General features: G+C 35.5%; 1 protein-coding gene across 1 annotated transcript in view; it reads left to right on the plus strand.

Annotated features, from left to right (window-relative positions):
* DMD (dystrophin) overlaps nucleotides 1–17284 on the plus strand; it is a 1075555-nt gene that overhangs the window by 475807 nt on the left and 582464 nt on the right. Inside the window, 1 exon segment of the mRNA XM_035542302.2 lies at nucleotides 10483–10633. Coding sequence (XP_035398195.1) covers nucleotides 10483–10633 — 151 coding nt within the window.

Genomic DNA, 17284 nt, shown 5'->3' on the forward strand with positions numbered 1-17284 from the left:
ATTTTTGTTAAACATGGAAAAAATACGGTAAAATATTGTATCCAAACAAGCTCTTTATGACTCAAATACTTTTTCCTGGGTAGTAGTATGATGCATGTTCTCTCTCTTAATACAATTTTCTTCATTTATCCCACTGCTGTGGGAATTTTCCTATCCCCCAAATTTCTGTAAGTTTCATCAACCTTTTAGTTTCAGTAACATAGAACTGTTTACTGTATGTTTCCCTTAAAACTTAGTAACACTCAGATTTAAGATTCTCAAATGAATTGTCAAACGAAAGGGAAAAGCTATTTTAAATGAAATTTTATTATAAAGTTTTAAGAAAAATACATCAGGCTTTTAACTGACTGAAAAACTCTGAAAGGTAAAAAACACCTAGCAGAAATACAGGCATCAATGTTTTAGGAAGGTAATGTTAAGTACTCTGTTATTACTGTGATTTTCAGTGATACTAGGAAGACTGATTTTCTTATGCCAGTATGTGTATTTTTGAACACATCTGCCATACCTTAAATGGGATAAAAGGTGTATGTCTACAACATCTTTCAGGCTCAGGGAGTCAGCAGCTAGCATAAATTGGTGTAATCAGTTTTCTGTTATTCCTTCTGCTCTGAAGCCACCATTGCAGAGGGACTTTGAGATGGGCTGTGGATACAGAGAATTGAACAAGGCAGTTTTGGAAGATACATTATACATCGTTACAGGTTGAACTGAAAATCTATAGTTCTGTCATGGGAAATTATGGGATTTAAATACTTCATAATAATTGCAAGCAAATACTTGGGGGACATCCTGTAATATATACCCTCAATATTGCATTACACATACTTATTTTGTGGGCCACAGATTCAATGAAATTAATTTATGAATTATGATATGAGTAATTTGGGGAATTTGTGAGAGCTGTCTTCTCCCAGCTGGGCATGACTTGTCAGTTTTCTATGAATCTGAGTGTAGCGCCTGTTTCTGTGTCTAGGCTGTAGAAACCACCATTTCTTTTTATTAATTTATACTTCCAATTAATCACACATACAATTATTATGAGTTGGCTCTAAATTAAAATATATATATATTTATCTCACCACATCCACCTCCAAACTGGAAAGGAAGGACTTGGAAATGCAGTAGAGCAGGCATCACATTGCTGACCTATCAGTTGCTAGAATACACCACGGGTTCAATGTGGTCCACTCACAAAGTTTTCTTGCATAGAAATCAGCGTTTGGGGCTGTGAGGAGAATATGTGCAGTTCAGTCTTGTCCCAAAATGGATCTGACCTGCAGCAAAACTGGGGAACCAGAACATGCTGCTGCGTTTCACAGTGTTAGCTTGGAATACAACCACGAGGATTTTGATTTGGGTCACGATCTCCTGTCCACTGTGCTCTGGCTCAGAGTAAGTCCACACACTGGGTTCAGTTTGGATGAAACCAAGTTGGAAGTGGCTCTCTAGGAGTCTGTCTAACATACTCAGGTTAATAGTTGCTCAGTCTGTGGGACAGGAGTGCAGTTGGGCAGTCCAGGCAGAGTAACTCGCCTTGCCAGAAAAATGGCAGTGTCCTCCAGGCCAGCTGCCCCACCTTCCAGCCACCACCCTATGGGGACAGGTGTGGGAATTTTGAAGGAAAGTAGAAATATTTGCTCATTGCTTAAAGAAGAGCACACAGGCATTTTGAGTCTTCAGGTAGTAGCAGAGGGCATTACAACTGTATAAATGAGTTGTTTGAGGGTCCAAGGTAGAGTGTTGTGAGTAGGGACCTTCCCCAGTGGCCTTGTCCCACCGTGTCCAGAGGTGGTGTGTGGGAGGCATGCCAGGTGCATAACTGCAGAGTAGCCCAGGTGAAGGCGTGAGCTTAAAAATGTCTCCAAAGCCTAGAGCAGAGACCCTAGGTGAGGCTTTTCACTGCTCTTTCTCGCTATGTAGCTGGGCTCACCAAAGTCTGTTGCCAGGTAATACAGCTGGGCAATATCAGAGCTGGCCTTAAGGAGCTCTGCAAAGGGTTTGGGTGGGTGAAGTAATGTGCAGAGTTTGTTGGTGTATGTAGGGCTCAGATGGTTAGTCAGAATTTAATGTGATTTTCATATGTTGTTGTTTTTTTTTCAGTTGTATGCTACCATAAGGTGGGTAGTAATAATGTATTGGTGCATCCTACTGGGAGCACAGCGTACACTCTAACCCACCGTGTGGATGAGATGCCTACATACCTTTTGTATGTAGGCATATATACTAATTAGGTTTTCTGTAAAATTGAGCAACTGTTCTTTTCATGTATGCTCTTTAAAATGTGTGATTAGTGGATTTCTTACTGTGGCAATTTTTATAGTTTCACTTTAGCAAGCTATGGAATTTGTTGTGTTATTACCAATTGCATTAATACTTTATTTTGTGTAAGGGACTTGCAATATGCTACTCTCTTCCCTAGGAAATGATTAATCAAATGCTTTTTATTTTCTCTAGAAAAAAAGTAGTTACCTTCTTTAAATACAGGTGCCTAGGCAAAGTTCTCTAAAACACATCATTTCATCTCTGCTCTGATGAGGGAAAACCTTGGGGGAGAAAAAAAAAAAAAAAGAATTATGAAGTTCAAATTAATATACGTTGTAAATAATCTTACTTAGTGTAGAAGAACAATGTATGATTTATGAATTATGTGAAGTGTTTCTTTTTAAACAATCAATGCATCATCCATTAGAACAAAATAGAGTTTTAGTATAATAATTAATTGTAATTTTTATTAAGTTTCTTGTTCTCTCACTTTTCATAAAAATGAATTTGCATGCCTAAAAAACAGCAATGACTAACATGATCTTGCTTTTTCATAGACAATTTAATTGTCTTTGTCTTTGGTACAGTGATTGACACTAAATGGTATGATATCAGAAATTATATGATGGGAAATTGAGTTGCAGACTTCAGGGGCAAGAACTTAAATACAATTCAAGACAGAAAAATGTTTATAATTTAATTGCAACTTATACTGTTCGTAATTTATATGTTGTGCCACAGAACCTGCTTTCTGGGAAGAGGAGATAAATTACATTTGGTAGTGATGGATAGCATTGTTCTAATGGTTATTTCAGTTGCAATTTATTTTTTATTTCTGATTATTTGCTATTTTGTGGGTGAAAGTAAGGTGATAGAGGTGTGGATAGAATGTGTACAGCTGAGCCATGTCCTGGAATGGACCTGTAATGTACAGCAAAACCTGGGAGCAAGATCTAGATGTATCAGTGTCTAAAATGAGATCATCGCTTTTAGTCCAAATGCAGTGAGGATATCTAAATTAAATATAAATTAAACACTCAAAAGATGAATTCTGTGAATTAAAATAAAAACATTAAATCCTCTGGAAATGGGTTAGTTGTTTCTTTAAGCAATTTAATTGCAGAAGATACTTGACAAAAACAGGTCTTCATGTTTTATTATCTAAAAGAGTGGCCCTAAGTATTAAAGTTAATGCTCTCACACACTAATACATAATTATTTATACTACTTTGAAGTTTTATGTGTTTTTACAAGGTGCTAATTGTGCTGAATCAAGTTGACAAAATTGCATAATTTGTAGGTTAATATTAACATAATCCTACAGTATGTTGTTTAGCAACACTATAGAAATAAAGTTTCCTGAATATTTTTGCAATATGATGAAGACTGAATGTCTTTAACGATTAAGCTTTTAATGATGTAAGTTGTGACACTTAGAAAATTTTATAACTAATAGTGTTCTTTTTCATGTAGGCCAACTGGCTGTGAAGCTTTGCTAAAGCAGAATAGATCATAGAAGTGGATTTCACAGTTTATCAAGGAATTACATCAAAATTTCAGGGAACAAATTGAGACACAGATGCAAAATTAAGATTATTTGCTCTAAGACAACAAACCAAAAACCTTTTGCACCCTGTCTAATGTTTGTGATTTTCCTTTACTCAAAAGTTTTTCATCTACATTTTGGTAACTTCCAAAAGATGCCAGCCTTGTGACTTGGAACATCAAGTACAACCACATTGTATAGAGTTCCACAGAAATCATGTCTGATTTAACATCCGTAAATAGCTGTGCAATATCAGGTACAATACTACCAAGGAATTTCAGTTTTTGCTTATACCTAATTTGATGTTGTTTTCTGAGTTGCTTTCTTCCCCCTCCAAGTCAAGTCTGAAGAGTTAGGAACGTGATCATCTTTGAAGGAAGAGTGCCAATACTTTTATAGCTTAATGTAAACTGCACTGCAAATTGCTTCAGGAGTTGCCTTTGGCTGCTTTTTGCATTCCAGAGTGCCCCCTCCCCCCCCCAAAAAAAAAAAATATAAAAAAATCCATTATGTACTAATGAGAAAAAAGGAAATTGACATCCCAGGAGGGAACATGTTAAGCACTGTCTTGAAGGAGCTGTGTATATAGAAAAGTTAGGCAGGTGTACCATTTTTTTTAATTGTTAATTTTAACTTTCAAATTAGAAGAATAAGGCTAGCTTGATAAGTGTCAGAGCTCATGTACACTGCTTAAGCCCTTTGCAATTTATGCAAGTCATCCATTCTAGTCTGGAGTCTACATGGAACTTCATGCTTGGCTTCAGCGTGTTCTCTTCTATCTTCTTATCAAGTGTATGTTAAGAAAAACAGGACAGGGTAACAAATAAAGAGGAAATACTGCCCAGATACTGGACAGTCACCTATTATCTGCCCCAATTTCTACATGTGGTCATCAAAGGGAAAGGGATTTAATAGATGAAGATACAGATGAGTGGATACACATTTTTTGTTTGTTTGTTTTAGCTCAATGGTTTGTCTCTGACTGCAAACAAGGCTGGATCCCTAGGTAAGAGTTTAAGAATTGTGAGGCTTGTAACAATACTTTCCTAGCCTCCAAATTGTGTGGTTGGGGATTCTTGAGGAAGACGTAGTTTTCATGAACTTTCGTAGTTCTCAGAGGATTTCTCTTTTATGTACTCACTTATTAATTTTTTCTATCTACATTCTGCTGTGTCAAGACTTCAACATCTTAGCAGTTACTCAACGTATGTTGAGTTTACTCTTCTGCTTTTGTGGGTTTTGATCTTAATGCATATTAACAGGACTGCAGATGGTAAAAAAAAAAAAATTAGAAAACTACTTAAATTAGTACTGTGTATAAAATACTGTATTACACAGATTTAGCAGGGGGAGCTCTCACTTGGGTATACATAGGCGGTGTTCTGGAAGTGGTCCCCTAAAACACAGTGTGAGCACGAAGCTGCACGGTGACATTCCCTTCCATCCCATTTAGAATGGAGCTGCCACTGCAGCAAAAAAATTTATCTTGTCAGCATGATAGTGTTCAAGTACAGCTAATCACCTAAGGAGCACTGATTTTAGTGGATTTGCCTGTCCATAAATTCCCACTTTTTTTTTTCCCCCCACCAATGCTTAATACTTATTATACCAAGGGTAGCAAAGTTTTGTTTGTTTTTAAGACCTGAACAACAAGCACTAGTATTTCAACGTGTAAGTTTTAACTGTACATATCTTCTCCCTGCAACTTTTGTCTTTTCTTCTCCTTGCAACTTTTAGTATCCAAACCAAAGGGAAGAAGAATGGAGAGTGATGGGAGATTCAATTTGCAAGTGTTGGAATGCAAATTCCATGATATTAATATCAACCCCTACTGAATTTTTGCATTTAAGCTGCTGATAAACCTCCTCATGCTGAGAAAAGTAATTTCATTTCCTGAGGAATAGGAGGAGTTCTGCTTTAATGTAGTTTTCAAAATGAGAAACCATACTGGACCAAAAGAAATGGATTTTAACTTTTATTTTCCATGTGATATTCTTAAATGTAAAATAAGACTTTTCCATTTAATTCAGAGAAAAGTAAGGTTACAAAAAAAAAAGTGCCTTTCAGTTTTGTCTAATTTTGAAAAATAGCATGATAATTGAAAAATCATCACGATCATTTTAATAAATGAGTTAGGCGATTGACTACAGTTTTTAATTAGATCAATAGTCTTTGTTTACAATGATGCTAAGAAATGCAACACACGTGGCAGATCCTGCACAACTCCCGTGTTCACCTGTAGCTAAGTAGAACTGTCATAAAATTTCCTAGGAATTTTAAGGTGCGTCTTCACGGCATTTTGAACATTAGTAAGAGTTGTATTATGATTATAGCCAGGTTTCATAACAGCAATGAAAAGCAGACCATTTTCCAGCCAGTGTTTTGAAAACTGGCATGTCTCCAATTGGCATTGCTTCATAAATAGAAAAAAATGCAAAGGACACAACTCAAATACCTAGCCATCTGAAAAGGGTTGTACTGTGTGAAGGGAAGAGAACACTGAAGAAAGCTATAGTGGTATAAGATGTTACAGCAGTATACAAGATATCTGATTACCATAACACTTTTTATTTTTTTGTAAGATGTTTTCAAATGAATCTCTTCTCTAACATGTGCAACAAAAATATTTCAAGTTCATGAACTGTGCTTATTTTTGAAAAATGTATTGTAGTATTCAATCTGATGCCTCAACAGCCGTATTCCACATATTCCACCAACTACTATTGTGCAGAAATTACTCTAAATCTCTATTTTCCAGGGTTTGTGCGCTGATTTTTTTTTTTTTTAATTTGGTATTTTCTGACAATTTCTTGGTTGGTTGGTTCTGGGTTCCAAAATAAAATATGGGAGAATACTATTTATAAACAGTCTCACGGTATACTAAAAACTTAATACAGCTTGCTATTGTAGGGAACAGAGACTTAGCTCCTGTGGGAAGACAATCAGTGCATGAAGCTTAGAGGAGTCCTTCCGTAAATTAATTCTCGTTCTTAAGTCTCCTCTCCCCCCCTCACCCTCCCCACCGACTCCCCTGCCCCCATTTCTTAGTTTTAGCTAGTAAGACTGTATCCTGAATGTTAGGAAGGATTGTTTTGTACCAGGCTGCATCTTTCTTTATCTTTTTGTCATTGTTTTTAATGGCAGGACTGATCATTTGTTCATGCAGTCATAGAATCATAGAATGGCTTGAGTGGGAAGGGACCTTCAAGATCAACCCCCCTGCCATGGGCAGAGGTGCCTCCCACTTGACCAGGTTGTCCAGGGCCTCATCCAACCTGGCCTTGAACACCTCCACAGATGGGGCATCCACAGCTTCTCTGGGCAACCTATTCTGCCTCACCACCCTCTGAGTGAACAATTTCCTCCTAATCTCTAATCTAAATCTCCTCTCTTTTAGTTTAAAACCATTCCCCCTTGTCCTATCATCTGCCTGAGCAAAAAGTTGCACTCCATCTTCTTACAAGCTTCCTTTAAGCACTGAAAAGCTGCAATAAGGTCTCCCAGGAGCCTTGTCCAGGCTGAACATCCCCAGTTCTCTCTGCCTTTTTTCATTGGTGAGGTGCTCCGGCCCTCTGATCATCTCCATGGCACTCCTCTGGACCTGCTCTAACAGCCCCACGTCCTTCTTGTGCTGGGGGCTCCAGACCTGGATGCAGTACTCCAAGTGGGGCCTCACAAGGGCAGAGCAGATTGGGGCAATCACCTCCCTCAACCTGCTGGCCACTCCTCTGTTGATGCAGCCCAGGATGCAGTTGGCCTTCTGGGCTGCAAGCACACACTGCTGGCTCATGTCGAGCTTTTTGTCCAGCAGAACTCCCAAGTCTTTCTCTACAGGGCTGGTCTCAGTGAGTTCTCCCAGTCTGTTCTCATGTCTGGGATTGCCCTGACCCAGTTGCAGCACCTTGCTCTTAGTCTTGTTGAAACCTCATTAGGTTCACATGGGCCCACTTCTCCAGCCTGTCCAGGGCCCTTTGGATGGCATCTCTTCCTTCTGTTGTATTGACTGCAGCTACTCAGCTTCGGGTCATCTGCAAACTTGCTGAGGGTGCAGTTGATCCCATTGTCTATTTCATTGATAAAGATATTAAACAGTACTGAGGGACTCCACTTGTCACCAACCTCCCCTGGACATAAAGCCATTGACTGCAACTCTCTGGGTACATCTTTCAAGCCAATTCCTTATCCACTGACACGTGCCTTGACATTGCTTCCAGGAGGATCTTTTCCACGATCTTCCCAGGCATAGAAGGTGAAGCTTACTGGTCTGTAGTTCCCTGGGTCTTCCTTTCTACCCTTTCTAAAAATGGGAGTGATGTTTTCCTTTTTCCAGTCACCGGGGACTTCACCTGACTGCCATGACTTTTAAAACGTGATGGAGAGAGGCTTGGCACCTACATCAACCAGTTCTCTCAGGACCCTGGGATGCATAGCACCAGGCCCCACCTTGTACCTGTTCAATTTCATCAGATGATCTCAAACCTGCTCTTTGCTTACAGTGGGAGGGACTTTGCTCCCCCAGCCCTCATCTTCATGTTCAGAGAAACAAGAGACATGGGAAGCCTGATTGGCAGTGAAGACTGAGGCAAAGAAGTTGTTGAGTGCCTCAGCCTTCTCCATGTCTGATGTTACCAGATCTCCCCTCTTGTTTGTGAGAGGGGAAACACTCTCCTTGGCCATCTTATCACCAAACTGGCAGAGTACTTTTATCTCAACTACTTCCCATGGTTGAATGTTTTTGTTTGTTGGTTTGTTTTGTTTAATTAAAAAAAAATCTTCTTATAGATCTTTAATTGTGTATTTGCCTTATATTTTCCCTATCTTATAGTAAATATAAGAGTAAGTTCAAAGTCTCTGATTGCTGGCGCAACTCAGTTTAGTGTATTATTTATCAAAATTGGTTACTCTGAGGAAAATATATAGCCATACATAGATGGTTATGAAGGGATTAATGTTATTCATACTATATAGTATTACAAGTTTTTAAAATGTGAAAACGTAGTTGGGAATATATAAACAAGAGAAGAAAAATCTATATTTTCTGTCTTCCTCCCCCCCCAAAAAAATCATCAGTCATCAGTACAATTGAAGATATGTCCAGTGTTCCCTGTTAGTAACCTGTTTTTATATGGTGAGGTAAACTCTTAGTAATTGTTTGAATATTACAGTTTATCCATACAGAACCAGATTACTTCCTGGAAAAATAATAGAGCATCTTTATTGTTATCCTTTAAGTACACCCTAAAACCTATTATAATCTTACAAAGAAGGATTATTAAACTAAACAACAGTAACATATTTAATGGTGATCTGCTAACAAAGCATTCTAGCTAATCTCTGATTAGTGATCTTGTCAACAGGAACCCAAAATGTAGGATAACTGAATTCCTTAAAACATTGGCCATCTGCAAAATAAATTCTGTTTTCATTTCATATCTTTAATACTTGACAGGAGTCAACAGATCTTTAACCAGAAGATTAATCAGTCACTCTGCACAAAAACAGATTAGATTTACCAAAATGCGAGAAGTGTTTACGTGGTCTTGTGTGTAGCGGACTGTATACTGGTAGACATGGAAGTAATATTTTTCATCCTAGGTTATTGTACAGAATTATATTTTAAATATCTTAATTTTGTTTCACTCATCCTTGTATTTCAGACATTTTTATTTTTGCATAAGTATCTTTATCAAATACTCAAATTGAAGTGAAACACAAAACCATAAAAAAGTGTTTAATAAAAGTAGAAGGAGAATACTCCCTTTACACGCTAGAAGTGGAAGGTCCTTTGAAGGGAGTTCCTTTTTCTTTGCAATAAAAATAGATGGACATTTGTATCCACTGGGGAGGCAGAAAAAATAAGTTTCTTCCCATAAAAGTGGAGCCGAATTGTACTATATGCTTGGAATTATTTGGGGCATATAGATTCTCTGGAATCTCTTGCAAAAGCAGATTTCATAAATAATGTAGTCTTTTGCATCAATTACATACAATATTATAAATCATATTTCTACAAAAGAAAAGTCCTTTAATCATAATAGGATCATGGGACTAAATTTTGTAAATAAGCATGTCAAGAATCTGCCTACTGATTTTCATCCTTTGTCTTATGGTATTGTTGGTACAGATGCATCACAGATCTTTTAAATTATTTTCCCTTTGAAAAGGGATCTGAAAGTAGTTGTATGTTCACAACACAAAACCAGTATGTTAACCCGCAGAGAATGTTTGCAGTGTTGGTAGCCACAGCAAGTTACTGAACTGTGTTAGGAGCATTTTAGCAGTACTAGTGTTTTCTTCATGCTAAGTATATGGGCATATACCCAGTTACACTGTGGCCTGTGGGTGTTAAACCTGTGATGTGAGTTAGAGTGGGTTATAAAGCCGTTAACTGAAAACATGTTATGACCATGGAATTCATTTGAAACATCAAAAAACATTAAAAATGGATGACTGATTTTTGACACATATGTTTAGCAATATTTTCACTATTCAGAAGTACTACCATGTTTCTGTTAGATACAACTGTTAAAAATTTTAATATTAAATGCCATCAACATTACACAAATTTAATTTCAGAAATCCAACTTTTTTCCTTTTTTTTTTTTTCCCTGTGGTAAATAAATAAAGTGCCAATAAATAGATAATTACTTCATCTCCTTTTATGCTTGTAGACGGTTTGACAAATCTTTCGAGAAGTGGCGGCTTTTTCATTGTGACATGAAGAGCTTTAATCATTGGCTAACTGAAACTGAAGAGAAGCTGTCAAGAGCACAAATAGAGGTTGGAGACGTGGGTCATGCGAAAACCAACCAGTTTCTCCAGGTATGATTTGATTAACTCATTTCCTGTTTTCCTGCAGTAATTAGAAGTTTGCTGGTCTGGATACTCTGTATAGTTTTACAGTTCATTGGAGGTGGATTTCTAGTGTAGAGTGTTCAGTGGCAATTATGGCAAGATATTTCTGTTGTCCTTATTAAATATAGTATTACATGGTATATTGTAGTACTACCACAGTTATGGACTCATTTGGTCTTTATTTAAAGTGCCCATTAATTTCCATTTTATGTTTATAACCAGCAAAAGTAACAGGCTTTATTTTTAAATCTTGTGGAAGAAATGCGATTAACCATTGAGTTGTACAAGAAATATTTCATGAACTAAGTCTTGCAAGTGCCTTGCTCATTTTGCCTGTTTCATGTTTTAATCAAAGAACCTTGAGGATGCTTTTTGTCAAATGCGGTGTGACAGAATAGCCACTTAGTTCCTATGTGTCCAGTTCCAATTTGTATGCTTTTCATCTTACAAGCTCTTTGAGCAACATAAGGAAAATAATAACTCTAGTTTCTTGGTAGTTTATTTCATTTCTCTGTTGTATGATTGAAATGGTAATGGGTATGAAGAATTAATTCTAAACTGATATTTTGCAAGTTGATAGGTTCAGCTGAATAAAATGGCTTGACTAAACTCAGGTTTCATGTCATAAATTCTTACTTCTGCATAAGAAAAATCACTGTTAAACTGATCATTGTACATTTGAATTGCTGGATTGAATTATTGGATTTCAGGTTGAAAGAAATTAGGTCTGTCTAACATTAAAGGTACAGTTTTGGTCCTTGGGCTTTTACTAATCTATAGCCAAGAGTTAAAATAAATAAATAAATAATGTCTTTTGGATTTTAATATTAAAAGTTACCTTTTTAAAATTTAGGCTGCTATTTCTTGACTGTAATATTCCTGAACCAAAAAGGAAAACAAATCATAAAATATAAAAATGATATAACTGCTAAGTGATATGTTGAGCTGAAGAAGCTAAAATAGTTCATAAATATTTTTCTATGAATTACCATCACCACATCGAACACCAAGTCTAAGATCTGGACGAAAAAAAGGAATAAAGATGCTTTCTAATGCATATATAAAAAGTAGCAGACATCATGCGTTTTTCCAAACCACTGAAATTTTGGCTTTCTGTCTCACAGTTTTAAGCATTTCTTTGAAAAGCGAATATACACTCTAGTACCTATCTGACAGACAGTAATATGGCAGTGCAAAGCCTTACCCTTTCTTCTGCTTGGCCTTGCCTGCTCCATCACCCTTCTCTGCACTATTCTAGTGTCCTCAAGCAGCTTCAAATGTATGCTCAGATCTGAAAAAAGTGTTTCTTCCTTTTTTGCTAACAGTTTTCTAAAACATTATTTTCTTTCTGTGAAGATTTTGATCTTTGAGGGTTTCCAGACCAAGTTAATGTGCCATAGATGTTATAAATGTACTGTATGTGTTAGAACATTTCACAGTCCCAACAGATTAGAGATGTAATTTTCTTCTCACTGTTGAGGAGAAACTTCATACTGAATTGAATATCATACTAAAAGAACCTGAGATAATGCCCTGCTATAAAGAGGCTTAGATTTCATTGTAGAACAAGACTGCTTCTGTTCTACATTGCTCTTTGACATAGCCTCCTTCTTATGTAAAAAATATGTTTCATTTTATATATTTAGAACACAAGAATAATGCAAACATCTGAACATAGAATCATATAATGGTTTGGTTTGGAAGGGACCTTTAAAGATCATCTAGTTCAGCTACCCTGCCATTACAGGGACATCTTCCACTAGACCAGGTTGCCCAAAGCGCCATCCAGCCTGGCCTTGAACGCTTGGCATCCACCATTTCTCTGGACAATATGCAGAATTGATTTCTACCAAAATTTTCTTTTTGCAGTCCATCAAGCATTTTCTTTCTTTTTTCCGTGTGTTAGAAATCCCAGCATGTCTCAAAAATTTCATTTAATTCAATAAAACTGTAAAAACTACCTTTCTGATGAAAATTCGTGGAACTTGAAAATATTCCACTAACATCAAGAACACAGACTAAATGTTATTCTACATTTATTTATGAAAGAATGTTCAGTCTGAAGCTCCATTGTCACAGTTTTCTTTACTGGCTCTTTATTTTCTTGGTTAGCAGAAAGAGTCTGAAGCTTACACAGCATACACTGATAGTGCAATGCAGCAGGAAAGCCTCTTGTTTGAAACATATTAGGCTTCTATGAATCTGACAGGAGATATCATTAGAATTTTCATTAGGTTAAAAAGTTAAAACAGCTGTGTTTTGATTTACTAGGTTAGCAACTTGTTTAATTGATGACATCATGCTGCTCAGTGAACCATATTCAGAATTAACAGGATTTGTCTGAAAATTCTTTCACAACCAAGTGAATAGTCTTATACTGAATAAGAAACTGTTTTAGGAAAAAAAAATACACCAAATATTCAGATGTGTAGTACTATTTCTAGGCAGGACTACTTTGGAAAAGTAAAGATGAGTATGTTCATTAACATGCAGTAAATACATGGAGTCAAATGTAAATGTAAAATGAAACAGTCAACACTATGATTAGGTGATTATGTTAATATAGGTTAAGAGATAATTACATTCTTTCAGGTGTTTTGGTTTTTTTTTGGTTTCCTTTTTGCTACACAATGCAGTAGGATATTACACAACATTTATGCATCTACTATATTGTAAACAAAACGTAATAATAGAATTGTTCCATTTCAGGTCATGAATACTTGAATACTCTTATTGCAAAAAAATTTGTTAGGACTTCTTGAGAGCAGAACTGTGCTGTTGGAAAAAGAAATACCACATTTCATTTTTTAAGAAATTGTAATTGACTTTTATAATTAGAAGACATAGGCTTTTAAGGGATTTTTTACAGATAACACATCATATAATTCATTTGAAACTTATTGAACTCAGTCATGAAAGTAGGTTTGTGGGTTTTTTCTTTCTGTTTTTTTTTTTTTTTTTTTTTTTTTTCTCTCATTAGTCTGGTTGAAAAGTTTTTCTGTCTCTTCACTCCTTAATTCACTTGGACTTCAACTTCTTCAATCTCCTCTATTTGCACTTAGTTTATACACATTTTTTGTTTTGCCAAGACTGAGATGTAGCTCAGTTTTATCTACTCCCTGATGTTTATTCCTTTCTGTTCTTATGGGCTTCAGTCAGGTCCTCTGTTGGACCTCATTTTGGTAAAGCTGTAGTTTTCTAATCTGCTCTTATATGATAGCTGGACAACTTGACACTTAATTCCTGTGTCTGTTTCTTGTTTCCTGTGCCTATGCCTCATTCTAAAACACAAGTTCCCAAAATAGCACAATATTGTTCCAGCTGAGACGTCATCCATACTGTCATTAAGGTAACTCAGGTGTTACACTTTATGGGTTGGATCTTACCATGGCTGAATGTTAGAATATCATTTGCAATCATCTGTCTAAAAGTCAACATTTCAATTTTTTTCTTGTGGTCTGCCTTTCAACACCAATATATATTCCATTTAAAATGAAAAAATAAAATACAGGTTACATTGGAAATTGGTGCCAGTTTTATATGCAGGGAAGAAGCAAAGAAGAATTACTATTGTGGTGTGTGCGTGTATGTGGGAGTACATGGTGTTCAGGTACCATAGGTAAATGCTAAATTGACTGCTATAAAAACACAAATTCTTCAAAAGTATCAGAACTAGACTGACAAGTTTCTGAATCATTGCCTGGAAATTTAAAATTAGTATCCTTATTTCAAAAATACACAACATCTAAAATATTTACTCCTTACACTGGTATTAAGAATTGGTCAGCAGTCTGTCTCTATTTAGTATCGACTTTGTGGTTGCAGGTTTAATTTTATTTTGTTATTTTATCTGTTGTTTGGAATTTCGTATGTGTGCATTTGTTTTGTTTGGGTTTTTGTTTTTAAATAGTAAAATGATTGGATCTGAATTGTGAAACAACGTCTTTGTGTTCATGATGTTCATCTATTGTGACTGGTCAGTGATGGGCAAGGACTGGACTTTATAACTTTTCTATAATTTAAATGTTTCAAAAATATTACTTTTCTATAATAATTTCTAAATTTTGTACTTTCATTTACAGACATAAATATCAAGGAAATTATGTTTACATTTTATGATCACAGAAGACCTTAAAACCAGTGAGATTTTGAAATTATCAGATGGCAAGTTTATTAATTATACTCTGCCTTCTGAGCATACTGTGCTTCTAAGTTACAGGTCTCTCTTAAATTGTTCATACATTAAATTGTTCAACATTTACATTTTAGAGTACTTATCCAAGTCTGAAAAAGGCTTGTGAATGACTCATGCCTTCTTTAGACTTTCCTTCTACTGCAGTATAATGTCAGGAACTTCATATTTTTGCTTTGCAGATGTTGTAAGAAAAAATAAAAATAAAAAAAAAATACAGAGAATCCAGGCTTCTGTGCTGAAAGTCATGGTCATGCTAATAATTTTTCTCTTTTATATCTAAATTGGATTATATGGATATTGATGAGTTAATAACCATTGAATTTAAACAGTTCTTTCTGGAATGCAGCACAAATAGAATCAGAGGATATAGGAAAAAACAACTGGTTTAGTGCTTCAGGCCACATATTCTCATACCACAAAAACACAGTGGTAAGTGGGTAGATAGCATGCTCTAAATTTTCCCAAATGTAAAGCTTGTGAAAATAAACTATTTTATATAATGATTGTGGATTTCATCATTTACATTTTGTGTTTTAGACTTACTTCCCCACTGTGCTGATAATCCCCAATACTCCTTGTACCATTTGGGATCAATTGTGATCAAAATGGTCCATTTTTGTCCATTTAGATCAATTTTCTTCCATCTGGTTCAGTTTTGACTATTGTCTTTTGTTATTTTTTGTTTGTTTGTTTGTTTGTTTTTCAGAGAAGTAGGAGAAATGGAATCAATGAGAAACCAATTTAGTGTCTTTTTTTTTTTTCTTTCAGCAGAGTCTTTAATTAGACTGATGATATTACAATGTCCTTCACATTGCAAGTTCATATATGGCACTATTCTAGAAGCAACGTCTTATTGGCTAATATTTCACTATTAACAAAAGCATCCAGTTGCCTTGAAAATAGATACAGGTGGTTTTGTTTGTTTGGTTTGGTTTTGTAGTTGTTGCTGTTATTGTTTCTTAGTATAGTGGTTCTTATAATTTTACACATCCTTACAAGTAATTCATTTCTGGATATATATAATTCCTAAAAACTTTCATTTACTGTTACAAGATTCATCACAATTGTTGCTGCTACTAATGGCAGTGATGAAATATTGAAATAGCTTATCCTGAATTTATAGTAAAAATATTTTCTTGTTGTATTAACCTATAAGAAGCATTGCTTTGTAATTACATCATATATTTAATTCTTCTCTATTGCACACTGTTGTAAATAATTCTTCATTCCTAATTTACTTTATCCTACTAGAAGACTTTAATGTAAGTTTTTGCTACATGTAGTGGGACATTAAGATGTCTGAAGGCTATAAAATTGTTTGTTTCTGCCAACTCTTGTACCAGTAATTAAGAATTCATTGCTTATATTCAGATCTTATTGTAAATCCTGGCATTGTTTATTCAGATAACCAAGTTAATTCTCATGAGTAATTAATTAGGATGAATTTTTCAAACATTTCATTATGAAACTCTTTGAAATAACTATTATTATAACTACTATGCATAGACGCATAGTGATATCTTTTACTTTTTTTGTTGTTGTTTTAACATAAACGCATAATCTTGTCATTTTCTCTGTCTAGAAGAAAACAATGTTCTTAGACAGGATCCTGTCCAAGATTTTCTGGTACAGATTTCTTGGTACCTAATTGTGACTGCCTCGCTATTTGGGGGTTCATTTGAGAAGGTTAGAGTACTGGGATAGGGGGATCTGGAAGGGCATCTGAGGTCTATACCCATTTTGCAAACATTTTTTAGAAGTGTATACAAGACAGAGGAAATGGAGAATGTGATTTTTACATGCTAATGAATCTGGCTTAGTTTCAGGGCTATTTAGAATACTTATAGTCAGTGACGTGTGCAGATAATACAGTTTAGTTTAAAAAAAAAAATGTTTTTGCCATGGTATGAATGCAGTTAATCTGAACATACCCTGGAAGTTTGAAAAATGAGTGACTGAATGAATGACTACTTTCAAGGAAGACGATATTCTTTCTTTTGCCTAACAAAATGTTTATTTTGTTTGCTCCTTTCAAAAGTACTTCTCACATTGAATCTTCAATCAGTATAGCATATGGTTGAATCTGTGGGTATTGATGCATAGATGTAAAAGTAAGACCCAACAATACAAACTTATGAGACTTGATTTGTGTCAGTTAATGACTGGGCACCCTGGGTATCTTCCTAGGTCTTCTGATGTGAGAGTTTAGCCATTAAAAATTGTTTGCGTGAAACAATCAGGGAAAGGTAAGACTTGGTGGAAAACATTCTACACAGATTAATTATATAAAGTTGTGTAAAAAGGTTTTGCTGTGGCCCTTTTCATGGATAGCTGTACTGAGCTTATTTCAAATCTTTCATCACAACAGATTTTGCAAATTCTGATATGCTGATTTTCAAAACCATCTTATTTTAGTCTAAGGC

Source organism: Cygnus atratus, chromosome 1 (genome assembly GCF_013377495.2).
Source record: "Cygnus atratus isolate AKBS03 ecotype Queensland, Australia chromosome 1, CAtr_DNAZoo_HiC_assembly, whole genome shotgun sequence".
Taxonomy (NCBI): domain Eukaryota; kingdom Metazoa; phylum Chordata; class Aves; order Anseriformes; family Anatidae; genus Cygnus; species Cygnus atratus.